Genomic DNA, 15,673 nt, shown 5'->3' with positions numbered 1-15,673 from the left:
AACTCAAAAACGTTTCTCTGCAGGGTTTACTGAGAGGTTTTCCAATTAGACGTCTTCTGGTGAGCCTCTGTGCTGGAGTTTGGTGAATTTTACACTCATTGATGGGATGGATCTGCTTTCTCACAATGTTTAACAAACACGTGAGTGTGAGCATGTCTCCACAGATGCCGCTAAGCTGCCGATAATCATATCACAATGGTAAGCTAGGCGGCATTTTAGCGGATATAAATTTTAATTATATCCAGTCTACATCCGCTGATCCATACTGCACTTAATCTCACAATCCGGAATCTCTCAATATCACACAGTACTACAGCAGTTTGCTGAGGTTCAGGAGCAAAAGCTTCTTATAATGCCTTCTATATAGCTTTTGCATTTCTACCAAGAGCTACCTGTTTATTAGAAATGCTTAAGTTGCCTAGAAACAATCTACATGTATTGACCAGTTTAACAGCTTCACTTTTCAAAAAGAAGGGAAAAATTCTTAATAAGTAAAAAAAAAAATGACAAATGTTTGGGGATCTGACAATATCTGAGAGAAAACCTTCATTCGTTCATTGTCTGTAACCACTTATCTAGTTCAGGGTGGGTCCGGAGCCTACCCGGAATCACTGGGTGCAAGACAGGAACACACCCTGGAGAGGGCGCCAGTCCTTCACATGGCGACACACATTCACTCACACCTATGTACACCTTTGAGCCGCCAATCCACCTAACAGGAAACCTATACGGACACGGGGAGACAACACCAAACTCCACACAAACAGTCACTTAGAGTGGGACTTGAACCCTCAACCTCCATGTCCCTTGAGCTGTGTGACTGTGACACTACCTGCTGCGTCACACCCAGAAAACCTTCAGTACTTTGCAAATAAACTCAAACACATTCAGTGACATTGAGGCCTGGGCTCTATGTGGCAGGCACATTGTTCCTGAATTCTAGTTCCTACATCCCTTCAGATCCTTACCATTGCTTCCAGCAGCAGAAAATAAAAATGCCCTATGTATGATCCAGCTTTGGAATCAAAGAAATGCTATGAAGACACTAGGCTGAATGCTTCTGTTTACTTGAGTAAGTAATGGCTAAATATAACTGAGGAGCTGCAAACATTTTTGTACAGGAGGATGGAGGATATACGCATGAGTGTGTGTGTGTTTGTGTGTGTGTGACTGCGCATGAGAGAGAGAGAGAGAGAGAGAGAGAGAGAGAGAGAGAGAGAGAGAGAGAGAGAGAGAGAGAGATGGGAGACCCATGGGCACAGTGTCTGCACGTATCCTGGCCATTTGCAGTGACTCTAAGAGTTAGATATCTAAACTCTCTCTGTATTATTTATGCTCAGCACTGCATGCATAATGAATCCCCCAGTGCACAACGGCTGCTTCATGGCTGTCTCTGGCTCTTCTCTCTGTTCTTCTGCACAGCTGTCATCACACTGACCTCCTCTCCCACTGCCCGAGTGGCTGAGAGTCTAGTAAGCTACAGCTTCAACATTTAATAAGGTGTATAAAATAAAGAGCAGAAAGATGAACATAGCTGTGGTTGGTATGTGACAGTAATTACACGTATTACGATAAGTCATTAATACAGACATTAGGTCAATGGGTTTTTCCTGACCTCAATATTGCCCATTATGTTTACTGGGCAAAAACTTCTCTGCATTTTTTGTTTGCCCCCTTTGCCTGCTACTTCAATAGTCAGTACAAGTTGAAAATAGATCAACAAAGGGTAGCCAAACTTTTGCACAAAATCAGTAATAACTGGTCATGGAAAATTAACATTTACAGGCAGATTTCAGAAAGAGTCAAAACAAAGAGACAGAAGCCTGTGACATTTATAGCTGCTGTGCCAGAAGGAGAGATTAAGGCACTGTGTTTGAATCGGGCTGTTAATTGCTGAACCGAAGCTGATCAATTTTTGCAATTAGCAGCTTTGTTAACTAAGCCGAGCTAAACAAAATGAGGCTTTGGGTGAGCCCCCAATCCAAACACTAGAATGTATGCCTCTGACCGCCTCGTTGCTAACCCACGATCTGCCAGATTAAAAAACACAGCACACACACACAAAGCACAAACACTCCTACACACCCATATGCTGGCTAGCTCGTCGTCTTCTTCTTGACACTTGCAGACACTATTCTCAATCTTCCTCTGTAAATTATTTACCCCTATGTGTATCTCCCTGCCTTTTTCATGTAATCCTCGACCATTCCATTACATGGAATAAAACCTGTTTTCAATGACTTTCAATGAAAGTAGGAAGTTTTTTTTTTACTACACATGTAAATCTACCATTTTGGAGATACATGCTTTTTATTGGACAGTGACAACTTGCAAGCAGGGGATACATAATTACTATCTAAATTTCTTGAAGTTACTATTTATACATGTATTTACATGTATATACATTTATATATGTCTTTATATAGCATATTTTAAATTTCTGCCCTGCTTCTGCCATTTCTTGAATTTAAAATAAATGGATAAGATGAACAGTATATGAAGTGAAGATTTAAACCTCAATACTCAATCCAAACTGAATGTATTGTAATGTAATTCACCTCATAACTACACTTCAATGTATAACTTTCTCAGACTCAGATGAAGTCTAAGACAAGGCTAAACAGAAGTCCCAAATGGGATTCGCCACAGGTTCTGCAATTTGCATTTTGATTATGGATTATGGCTAGTATTAAGTCCCAGATTTGGCATAATCCATGTCCATGACATTAGCTCACTGTGTAACTAAGCATGTAATTACATGATCACAGAGGCTATCAATTTAAATGTGATTAATTGCATCATTAGTTAGATAAAAAAAAAAGAATAAATAAATACATTTCACAAGTGTCTAAATAGTAAAGCTAAAGAGGCTTCATTTGACTCAGAAGAGGCAATACATACAGAAGTAAAATCTTACAGATAGATGAGATAATCAATGATGATACGTGAGCATCACACTTAATGATAAAATTACTATATGATTTTCATTGCTGATACACACAGATGCACTCCAGACGTGGAATCTGCATTGTGCCCATAAGACGTTAATCCATCTCTTGGCTTGGCAAGGTATTGTTCTTGGCTTTTGCAGCTTGTGATTCTTTGCCGCGCACACTGCTTTGCCAAAAACCTGCTTGACTGTGATATCTTCTTCTCACATTCTGTACACAAAACCAGCTCCGTGCTGTGGAGTTGAATAATTGGACTTGTGTTTGGGCTGAAGTGTGTCTCATTGCTGGCTTTGTGGCGAGATGTTAGATACACTGTGTTCATAAAACACAAAGATCCTGCCTGGTTTTATTATTTCAGTAACAAACAGCTCACAGCTGCTTAGAAGTCCTACATGACTTCAGTGCTTAGTTATGTTCGAACATGAAAGCAAATTAAGCATAGAGTAACTTATTATAGCCATTTTTAGCATTCAAACTCTCTCACTGTAAAGTATTTCACCTTTATATATCTGACATTAAAGCTCAGAATGGATCTACAAATTATCATGGCACTAGTGTTTTATGCTTTTATAAACTTTCAGAAGTTATATTAAAGAAGCCCTCTACTGAAAAGTGATTAGCACTGTTAGCATGTGAGTCTGCTATTGTTTATCCGTTAGAAGGCATATCATGAATGAAATTAGCAGTCAGTGCCTTGGCTGAGCATTTCCACTTTAAAACTGCAGTGTTCCAAGCACAAAAGTCTGTGTTCTTAAAAACACTGAGCATGATAGTGAGTGTTTTACATCAGGTTCATCATCATTAGGTGATTTTTTATATGTCTATAAATGATTTTATAAACTTGAAGTTAGCAAGTAATTAAATCTTATCATTCTCTTGTTTGCACTACGCAAACAACATCCCTAAATCTTTATACACTTGCTTACAGAGATTAAGGAACACTAGGTAGTACGTATACCATAAAATTGCTGCTTCAGAATCACTGTAATATTTCACTGACTTATTTTAGAGAGAATAGAGACTCTGTCGTTTGCTACTCTGGGCCCTTGGGACCTGAACTGCAGAAACTTCTTTATGTAGCTTCTGAAGGAGGGTAAGAAAACCACCCCCATTACCTTTTGTTTATGGCCAGTGCTGTAAAAACTTTGTTGCAACTTTAAGGGAAGCCCAGGATCAAAAAAAAAAAAAACCTCACTGTCGAGAAAGAAAAGAAAACTTCACTGTCCAGAATGAAAAAAAAAAAAATATATATATATAGGAATATATATAGAATATAAGAATATATATAAATATTGTGCTGAATCAGATGGAGATCTGCTCTACCTGATTCAGAACAAAATCTAAAGATCTGAAAATCTTAACTTTCAATGGGATAAAATGGAAAAAAATATTTTATTCCAAGTAATTCTGGATGATTTTTATTCATCCATTCATCATGAATATTTCACACAATGTGAAGGACAACTGATGGGATGTAGTAAAATTTAAAAGGACAAAAATAGAGAAATGTTTTTCTTTGGACAATGACAAAATCAGTAAAAAGTCAAGTAGCCTTGCTTATGTGATTTGTTACACTGAATAAATGAATAAATTAGCCTTTGGCACAATGATATTTGTACAATTTTTGTAGAATTTTGAAAGAAAAATAAGTTACAGTGTCAGAAAAAAAAAAAAAAATTAATAATTATTACAAAACAGTTGCCAAGCCGGAATTGTCTCCTGAGATGTTGACAGGAGCCAGATAACAATTGGCATTTAATGTCTCTAACACCTACAGGACAGAAAGCTGGTACTTGAAAAGGTTACAAGTAGGCGAGTATGTGACAATAGCATGTTTAGCACATTAGCTCATAGTTCAACTGCAAAATTGCATTAAATAAAGAAAACCCCCAGACTCCAGACTGGTCGTGGCTGACTGACTTTTCTTGGGCTGATGAGAGATTTGTTTAGCTTTGATTTTGTGCTGAAGCATCATTTTAACAGCCGTCTGGTGACAAAAAGAGGCTCAGTTTTGTCTCGGTGGAAATGCAGACTGGAATCTCAGAAGCTTCTTGTCAGCAGAATGCAAGAAACCTTCCAAATTATACATAAACCACAAGCACAGGAGGAGGACAAATGGGCCAGGGCCAGCCATCCCTCTGCTGAATCCTTCAAAAAAAACCTGCAAAGCAATTTGTTGCTTCCGCACAGGACGCGCTCAGACTTTCTGCTGTTCAAGGTTAACAGACTCTTGCTTTAATATCTCATATTTCTTATTTTTATAAAACGCTAAGATGAAAGACTCCATGGTTACTGTGTGCTAACCTCTGAATCAGATGGGGGGCAGGAAATAAAATGTCAGGTCTCTAACTTTAGGAAGTAAATTCAGATTCACATTTTTAGTTGTAAGCTTGCAGAGGTGAACGGGGGATGAAGGTTTATTAGCAAGTGTCGTCCTCAGGCTTAGCCAAACGCTAATGAGGGCCATTCTTGTGAGTAGGCTTTCAGTCGCTCGGGACGTCTATTTTGTTGCCTCAGAAAAAGAACAGCACTTGAGTGGTTAATCAAGCATGTATTCCCTCTAAAGCAGGAGTGTCAAACAGCAGTGCCAGCTGTAGTCCAGCAGCGGTCAGCATATAGTTTCCCTTGCTTTAGCGTAGCTGATTCAACTCATCAGCTAACTGCTAAGCCCTTTAGGTGTGAAAGGAGGAAAACATCCAACTGTGGAAACCTGCAGCATGCCAGAGTTGCAACATTGTCTAAATATCATGGTAAAACATCTCACACGAGCTTGGGATTGTGACCATAAATAAATACAACACTCAATTACTAGCTTCTTTAAGCAGAGGTCTCTAAGGCACTTAGCTAGGGATGTGCATTCCATTTAATTTTAATATTCAGAACCCCATATTTGTTAATTGGTTAACCGTAGGGCAAGAAAAAACAATTCATGTAGAACTGTAGGCACGCGCTTGTAGGTGTCAGCACTGGTGTTATAAATTAACAATTAGTAGGAGCACATCTATGAATGATTTTTTCTTTCATGAATCATACATGAATCATTTGACGCTGGGGGTTTTATGTTGAGGGAATAAAGAACATTCACAGTCACTGTCCATTCTCTCAGCTCCACTGACCATACAGAGGCATTTTGTAGTTCTACAATTACAGACTGAAGTATATCAGTTGCTCCGCATACTTTGTTAGCCACCTTTCACCCTGTTCTTCAATGGTCAGGACCCCTATATGACAGTGAACAAACATGTAAGATTTGGGGTGGTGGGTCATTCGTGGTGGTAGTGTGTCAGTGTGTGTTGCGCTGGTACTAATGGATCAGACACAGCAGTGATGCTGGAGTTTTAAAGCCCTCAGTGTTTAAAAACTCTAGCAGCACTGCTGTGACTGATCCACTTGCACCAGTGCAACACACACTAACACACCACCACCGTCATGCCAGTGTCACTGCACCTCTGAAAATGACCCACCAACCCAAATCATACCTGCACTGTAGTGTATCTAACCATTGAAGAGCAGGGTGTAAGAGGGCTGGCAAAGTATGCAGGGCAACAGATGGACTACAGTGTCTTTGTCTTCAAGAATGTGTCCTTAGCAACACATTTTTTTTATTATTTAAACATCATGCTCCTGTAGTAGAACAGGTACTTGCGCATAGCTCTATCTGGTAAATCTGCATACACAGAAATACCAAATACCAGCATGAATCTAACATTAGCATATGCAGAAGTCAGCACTGCTGACTGAGCATTGTTTAAAACACAGTGCAGCACTACATGCTAGAGTCTGTGTCACATATTCTTAATATTTGGGGAGATTTATAATAGCATGCTTACATTTTGAAAAAAAAAAAAAAATGAAAGGGGAGGTCTCATGCAAATGCAGGTGCACCAACACCTGGAACCAGTGGCTCTGTTACCCTATATTTCACTCCCTTCTATTATTGCAGGGTGACTGGGCTGTTAAGCTCCGCTGATGGATCACATACTCAGGGTGTTTTCCCACCTGGTTCCTGCTGGTCTAAAGCTTGGTGGCTAGCTGAGACCAAACAATGAGATTCAGGGCTTCACAGTTTCAAGGTGTACTTAATGTGAGAAGGCACAGAGCAAAATACGCCTGGAATACGCACTGCAATATGTTTAAACTTACTTTTCAGGTTAATAAGGTTGTAGGTAATCTTACAAACTGTGCACAGATACATGCTAGCTGCAAGTCATTGCTTTATTTATTTATTTATCGTTACACATATATAGCGCCTTTCTAGATACTCAAGGATGCTTTGTCGGGCACTAGGGTTTCACCCTCTGAGGAAACCCACGTAGGCACAGGGAGAACATGGAATCTCCACCCAGATGAGACTTAAACCACAAGATCCCAGTGCTAGGAAGCGAACGTGCTAACCACCAAGCCACCATGCTGCCCATTTTTGCTGATCATTAAAGACTTTAAGAAAAGAAGTTCCTCAAAGATGAGACCATATGCGAGATGGAAAACTATACCCTTACAGAAGACTTTACCCATGATACACTTAAAGACCTCCATGTACTAATGGAGTTTAATTGTTGATAAATGCCCTACGAGGAGTTTGTTGTGTTCTGCATTTTATGGATGTAGCTGATATAAACATAATACTGAATTAGATGGGTTCTATAGGTGTAATGAAAAAGGAAAAACTGGAAAATTACTACATCTAACAGAAGACAATTTATGAAAATTAGCAGGGCTTTGATATTACAGTCTTTATGTTCATATTTTTATATTTTAAGATTTAGATTTAAGATTTAAGATTTTAAAATCAATTAATTTATACTCTTGGTATCTCTGTAGCATGACCCAAAGGGATCAGAGAGAGAGGGATCCACTCATGTTAGAGGGCTCTCTATAACAGTCAGAAACTCATCCTGATTGGTCCAGGGTCCAGGAGCTGTTAATGATCAGAAAGTGTACTTTATCTGTCATTCAGTAGGTGCAATAAAATATTCCATGTATGGTGTTGGTCCATCAAAAAAAAAAAAAAAAAAAAAAAAAAGACACTACTAAAATGGATAATCCAGAGTTAGATTAAACTAAATTTATATTTAGAAAGATAAACAATAATCCTGCAGGAGGGACAACATTGGTCCAACAGTGCTCTCCTGCAGCAGCTTAATGCCATCCAGTGGTTCAAAAACAAAAGGTGGTTGGATTCAAGTTTATCGGAGGAAGCATGTGGTACTCCTTAACCATCTGGGGCTGGTGGCATTGTGTGGGATTGGGGATGGGGGGCATTGGGGTGCGGAGATTAGCTGGTGGCTGGAATTGGTGATAATTTATAATAGGTGAGAAAATTTGTCAAAACCTTGGGGTTAAATATTTTACAAATAATTCTCCCAACAACAGGCCTACTCATAATCTACTGCTGGTTTTAAGAGGTGGAGAAATACTCGTGGAAAACAAGCTTCAGCATAAAAAAATGGAATAAATACATAAATGAAAAATCTAAATTCCCAATATCTCCTCCCATTTTATGGTGCAATCCACCCCAAATTCATTATTAATGGAAGATAGAAATGCATTTCACACTGTACTGAAAATGCTGTGTGTCAAAAACATCCTGCTGCAGAATGTCCCATTTTACTGCAGGCTATTCCTATGGGGATTCCACATACCAAGTGCACTTTTGTACAATTGTACAACAGACAGTGTACATACTTCAATTAGTCAAATGCCACATCTATAGTGAGCATTTACATGCCAAGGAGATATATAAGGTGAGAGAGAGCAAGTGAGAAAAAACATGTTCTATTATCCTGCTTCAAGTAGGTGGGAAGAAAAAGCAAAAGACTAGTATACAGTAAATAATTACACATCTGCCCACACTCCCCCCCCCCCTCCCCCAAAGATGTCTTTCTCTCAAACACTCTCTTTTATGATGCTGCCTTTTCTCCCCTCCATCTCCTTCCATCTCTCAGAAGTGGAGTCCATGGCCTTTCAGTTGTTTATTAACAAGCGCGAAACTTGTCCACTGTCTGCGAACAAAAGCATGGAGGTTTCAAACCTTATCGATTGCGTGCAAGAGTAAAGAAGAGTGCTGCGGAGCTGCAGAAAGTAGTTGCGGTGCTGGGCTGGCTTGTCAGAAGCTGCTTGTAGGCGCAGCGTGAGACGGTGGTGAGTGGTTTATGATTTAGCAGCTTGATAATGTCAGAGGAATCAGTCATCTGAGAGACACTCGCACGGTAAGCACCGCGGCTCTACCAGGCTCGGCCGCGTTATATCTCCATGACAACCTGAAGATCGCCAGGAACACGGAGAGGACACGTCTCACTGGCAGCACATTTTAACTCTCCATGGGGCACGATAGCTGTGTTGTACATTGATACATTTTATTATATACATGCTTTTTGGTCATTGTACAAAGTAACACAAACCCACACACACATATGCACAAGTTATTAGGGGCAGCGAATACCTTGGCACACAGGGACATTTTGGATGATGGTAAAGGGCACTTCAGCTATGGCTTTTTCTGCTAGTTATAGTGACTGAGCCAGCGAACCTCTGGTCCCAAGTCTGCTTCTATAATCATTAGGCCATTGCTGCAGTAACTGCAGTCTATTGTTAAATTGTAGTAAACTGCAGAATGCCAGGTACACACTACACGTCTTTCAGAATCATCAGATTGTTGTACTTTTAACACACCGAAGCTTGTTTTCTTAGAATGAGGAATTTTTCAGTGTCACAGGGTCATGGATTATAAAATCTTTTACCAGAATGATCCCCCAACTACTTTGTCTAGTCTTTTAAAATGTCACTAAAAGACATGAGAACCACGTGACACTGTGATGGGTTTGTGGTTTTACCTCCAAAATACCCAGAAATGAGCAATACAAGTTGATTCACTGCATTTATTTGCAGTGAAAACACACATAAGGAAAAAGAAAGCTATTGGTATATGGATAAGAAACTGAAAAAGGACCTGTGGGTAGCAGGGGTTTGTCTGTTCTGCAGAGAATGCTGGAGGTAAATAATTTTTTTGCAATGAAAACATAGCTGCCAGCTCATATTACTGAAAAGTCTGTGCTTATGCACATGAATTCTGATAGAAACAGTATTGCAGTTCAAGAGCCATTATTGCCATTTCAGCTATAAAACAGTGGGTCTCCAGATACTTGGTCCAAAACAGAACGTTACAAAGCAATTATAATGAATACAGGACAGGACCAGTCGAAACAGCAAAGAGTGTAGTTCCACTCCCTTGGCTCTCTCCTCAGCCTCTTTCTTGCGTTCTCCTTGGCTGTAACTGGTAATCGCACTCACTGCCAGTCACAACACTTGCAGCGAGTCATGGACAGGTCCAGATATCAAACCTGCTATATATTTGTCGGGTGTTTGTGAGGCATTTGGCGATCGCTCTGTGAGGTCTTGGATCGCATTTTCATGTGTTTCATACATGTCAACTGAGCCAGCGACAAGCGAAACCTGATTAGCCTCCGACTTAATGGCTTTGTAGGTGAACTTTAAAAACATGTGTCGATTGGAAAATCGAGGCTAAAATCCTGCCGTGTGAACCTGGCATTAGTGTCAAAACCATCTCAAACTACTCATAAAATGGCATTCAGGACTTGGTTATGATCAAAAATGTCTGATGATATAAGTTAAAAAACATGTAGTTAATGCAGTGTGCATGCCAAAGTGTGTGTTGTCGTAAGTGTTTCACTTTACTAAGTCATCCTGAACTCGCAACCACATGGAAAAATATAAGGCATACTGGAAATCTGTATGCAGAATTTGGATCAGCTGAAAGACATTTTTCGTACACTACAGACATTTATTTATTTATTTATTTATTATTATTATTATTATTTTGCCAATACTATTTTTGAAGCTCCAGAGCAGAGATACAGCAATAAAAAACAAAACAAAACAAAAAAAAACCAAACCAAGACAAAAAAAAAAAAAAAAAAATCTCAAAACAAAACAAAGACAATCTTAAATAGTACTGGGGGCTTTTCTTGAATCTGTTCACAATTTAAAACTAATTGTTTTATGAGATGATTTATGGGGCTTTACTGAAGGTTATCCTTATATCTCTAATGCTGCCTTATTACAATGCGGCAAATACAAGTGAATTCCACACTCGACAGGAATATCTGAGGTTGGACGGTCTAATTTGCATATTGAAGCCTACTGCAGTAGCAGTATTGTAAAGGGCAATGTTGCGATAACAATTAACAAATGATATATTGTACAGAACTAGTCCCCGGGCGACTCATTTGTGCCACGGCTCTCTCCTGGCCAGGCCACTCCCTCAAGCATGCCCCCTCAAGCCAGCTCGGTGCTGCAGTCCAGCAGAACTGATGATAACGCTCCACTCAGGACGATCTCCCTGACCCCAGTCAGAAGCCATCAGTCCTACTCATCTGTTCCCACTGATCCACAAATGGCCGCTTTAACACAGCACAAAATGCCACCACAGAGACCTGGGATTCACTTAAACTGCCCCATTCAGGTGTGGCTTTAACAGAATACAAATCAACTCCCATTACCCACTCTTTCTGCTCAGGCAGTTGTCAAACCTCTGCCTGGAATACAGCACAGAAGCAGGGAGAAGACTTTTGTTTGTCAGTTATCTCAACAATGAACCTTGACACATCTGCCAGCGAGACAAACATTGCATTAAACGCATGTTCCTGCACAAAAAGAGATTTAATCCTGAAATGAGATCATTTTCTCCGCTGTTTCCTGAACTTTCCAAGCGATGAAAACAACATGTTGTGCAAAACATAACCCTGTCAGAAATAGCTGACCCAGAGCAAAAGCAAAAATCTTCCGTCAAATAATTTTCCCGGGACATTCGATGGCAGAGCGATTTGTCTCTAAATCTGACACTGAACGTTCCACAGGCCGTAACCCTGGAGTCTTGTGGTGGCTCGGCCGCCAAAGAAATTATTTATTTGTAATGATAGCTGTCATAGAGTGGCTCACTCCTGCTCCGGTGAAAAGGAATATTTCCTTTTCTGACAAAGGCATCCATCAGCCGAGAGAGACTGCATGGCGGACAGGGGCCTAGGGAAGGCTGGAATGTTCTGATGATCCCTCTTCAATTTCCTACAGGCCACGACCTCGGCCGACTCCCACTGCACACGGATGTGATGAATAGGCCGGGCCGCGGCTCTGGGTCACTCTCGCCATTACACGAGAAGCGGGACTGACACGAGCCCACTGTGATGACTTAGTTACTGCAACGGCACAAGGAAAGCAGAACTCAAGGAGACGAACATTGGTTCACAAATTAAACATGTGTACCAGCGGGAATGAAAAACAATATGCTACCCAAGCTATGTGAGTATAAAGGGTTTCAAACTGGGTTAAACATACTACTCCTGAAAACAGCGCAATGAAAAGCACAATCATTCCCTCATTTAGAAAATATATTACACTGATTATATTATTATATTTGTATAAAAAATATGTTTCATTCATGTGGGCTTGAAATGCACATAGGAATATATATATATATAGTTCAAGCATTAGGTCTTTCAGCCAGTGGGGCACCCTCAGGGCTTTTTAGTTTTTCAGAGAAGGCGATTTCTCAGAAGTAAAACAAAAAACAACAAAAAAAAAAATGCCACATCTATGTTTTTTTTTTTATAGATTCCGCATGCTTGGTGCATGTGAGCAATGTAGCAAAACATGCTGGAAACATGGATCAAACTAATCAAGTATTTGTTCACAATGGGTGGAAGAACACGTTCTTCTTAAAGTCCTAGAATTTTTTTTTTTTTTTTTGGTTATGAAGATAATCTGTTGTTTAACCAGGATTTGGGCTGTTCTTATAAATAGAAAATGGGTGTTTAATGAAAGAGTCACTGTAAACCTGCTTCATGCAAGGTAAAACACATATTCCATGCCTCAAACTAAACTATGAAATGTATTTTGGATGGTTTTATATCTATGCATTTATTTTAGGATGGGGAAAATGTGTACTAATAATAAGTTAGGCAAAACTAATTATTAGAAACCCTGACACAAAAATGTGCATTACTGTAGAGGTTGTATTTTTGACCTAGTTTTGACAGTTACAGCCAAACTCCAGTCCAGTTTAACAGTGTTTTCAGCACCAGGCACTGTCCATTCCAGCTGAACCATGTCACATGGACAAAACAGGACCAGGAGGCAACACTATGTGAAAATGAGATTTGTTCAGCATTCCTTTCCTGTGAAGATCAGAGAGATGAGTGATATATGCGTTAGCTCTCAGTGCTTGCTTAGTGAAAGACTTGGTGACGAGGCGCAGCCATGTCAGGTTCTCACCTTCACTGCGGTAGTCCTCCTGAGAACTGAGGGCCGAAAGTCTCTGCCTGGAGAATGGAGGCCAGTCCTGACTGAAGGAGCTGTGGTCCTGTCTGGGCCTCAAGCGTGGGGTTAGGATCGAAGAAGAGGAGCTGTCTGGCTTCATCCGCAACACAGCCGCGTATGACACTGGTCTCCCAGCAACAGCTTTGGCAAAGTCTAGAACAACACACACAGGGAAAATTAAGTGTATGAGAGAGAAATACAAGATTCTGCATTTTTGAGCTATTATATATATATATATATATATATATATATATATATATATATATATATATATATATATATATATACACATTTCCAATAATTAAATAATTACAGTTCTGGAAATTACAAGCGCCATGGTGATTTTGCCAAAATTCTCCACTCTCGTTCTGCCACTCATTTTTCACTTGGAAAATATATTGCTAATTATGTTCCAATCATGTGATGTCAATCTGCAGCACCTGAGTGCGTAATTGCTACAAATCATTGCTATAAATTTTCTATCCATGTTGGAAAACTGTGCCAAAAGGAGGAGTGTCCCTCAGCATTGAATGTCTTAATTAGAAAGTCCATTAGCACCTGTTAAAAACCCCCCATTCACTCTGTCTTCCAATTATACCTTAAATAAGTACTGACTAAGCTCCAGTAGATCAAGCTGCCAAAGTAATACCCCAGATGCTGTGCTTTGTAATGAGCAAAACACTGCGAACTGACAATGAGCTTGGCAATGCTTCTTTTTGGGAAGTTGTGGAGTTGAATTTGCACAGACACTCCTAATTGAAGACACTGTTATAATATTTGCAAAATATGACCTTTGCAAGCATGCACTTGGAGCACACACAACGAACTAAAAATGGAGCAAGTTATTACTGGAAACCATTAATTTGCCAGATTCATATTTCTTAGAGGAGTCCTGGATACTTAATGCTTTATAAACACGCATACATATTTTCATATGACATACATACACAATGCTTTATATTGTCTGGTGTAAGTCTGCACAGTTGCTTGTATAATGCTTTAGAATTTATACAGTAAGAATATCAAAGTCAGGTTTCCCATCATATCATAACCTATGTAAATATTATAGGGCACTAGAACAATATTCTGGTTTGTAAACCCTACATGAACATGTATGATAAAGGTATTCTGTCTGCCATATGATGCTTTTATGAATGTCTGTGTAAAGCATGATTATAAATGCAGGCATTACAGACTGTATTACTACCGCCGACTGGGCTGGCATGGAAGAGGCATTTTCTCTGACTGACTGACTGACTTCTAATATTGAAACTGAGTAGGAACTGTTAGTTCAGCCGTATTTCACAGAGAGAACCTAAGGTGGTGTTACTACACCGTCTGTTGCTAGTTCAGCCATATTTCACATTCCAGTTTGTGAATTAAATTTGGAACCATTCAGCGCATTTTCACTGATTAAACTGGTTTGCGAACCAGAAAATTAATTCCCAGCTGGAACCAAAGAACAGTAGGTTCTTCAACATGAAAAGTGACTGAATAAATAAATAAACTGAACAAGAAAAACATGATGTCGGTGTTATATTTTATGTAGAAATCTATGTGATCCTTTTTTTCAATTCTGCATTCATTACCTCTGACAATGGCTATATGGCTAATGGCGGTCCGGAAAAACTAGGCTTGACTAGTTTCTCTTTATTCTTGTTTGTTGAGACACAAGAGGTATGGCATTCTGGGGGCTGCCTCATGTGGGTGTAAAATACACCTGGTTTGGGTGGAGATCTCAGAGGGGAATAGTGCTCTCAGATATTAGGGACGAGAGACGAAACTGTTCCAAAAACAGCAGACAGGTGTCTAGACAGCTGTCTCATCTGACACCAACACTGGAGAACACTTGTATAGAAAGACACATAGGCAGCGACCCAGCGTGATGGATAGAAAGATGCATGGATAGAGGCTCGAGTTAATGGATGATAGGCAGGCGTGTGGGCAGGCAGAGAAGCGAGGAAAAAGGAAGAGGGAAAAGATGAGAGGAACGCACATAGGTAGACACGCTGCAGACAAACTCTGACAAATGACTCAAGCCGTTACATGTTATATATCCAGCAGTCTGGAGGTCCCAAGTTGCAGTGTTTGGTTGTAGATTACAAGAAAGAAAAAAATAAATCATCAGGGATCCCAAAAACTTGATTGGCTTATCTCATGTATATCTCATTGAAATATGTATGGCCTGATTAATATGTCATTAATTGACATACTTTGGGATAACATGGTGTCTCTTCAACCTCCACAAATGAGCCGCATTGCACTCGAATGATGTGAGGCAAGCCAATAAAGGCAGGGCAAAAATTAGAGAGAATGACTGAGCCAATTCTGAAGCTGGAGATGATTAGGAGGCCACAACTGGCTACAGTGGCAGATTTAGCTGTACATCT

The 15,673-nt window shown here is 39.8% G+C and overlaps 1 protein-coding gene across 2 annotated transcripts in view; it reads right to left on the bottom strand.

Annotated features, from left to right (window-relative positions):
* Positions 1 to 15,673, bottom strand: part of cntn5 (contactin 5) — a 301,937-nt gene that overhangs the window by 135,077 nt on the left and 151,187 nt on the right. For both annotated transcript variants that reach the window (XM_066685167.1, XM_066685168.1), the window contains exon 3: positions 13,239 to 13,436. In XM_066685167.1, the coding sequence (XP_066541264.1) occupies positions 13,239 to 13,436 (198 nt within the window). The remainder of the gene's footprint in view (positions 1 to 13,238; positions 13,437 to 15,673) is intronic.

The sequence above is a fragment of the Hoplias malabaricus genome, chromosome 11 (assembly GCF_029633855.1).
Source record: "Hoplias malabaricus isolate fHopMal1 chromosome 11, fHopMal1.hap1, whole genome shotgun sequence".
Lineage (NCBI taxonomy): Eukaryota > Metazoa > Chordata > Actinopteri > Characiformes > Erythrinidae > Hoplias > Hoplias malabaricus.
Note: the sequence above shows the minus strand (reverse complement) of the source record. Positions and strands in the feature narration are given on the sequence as shown.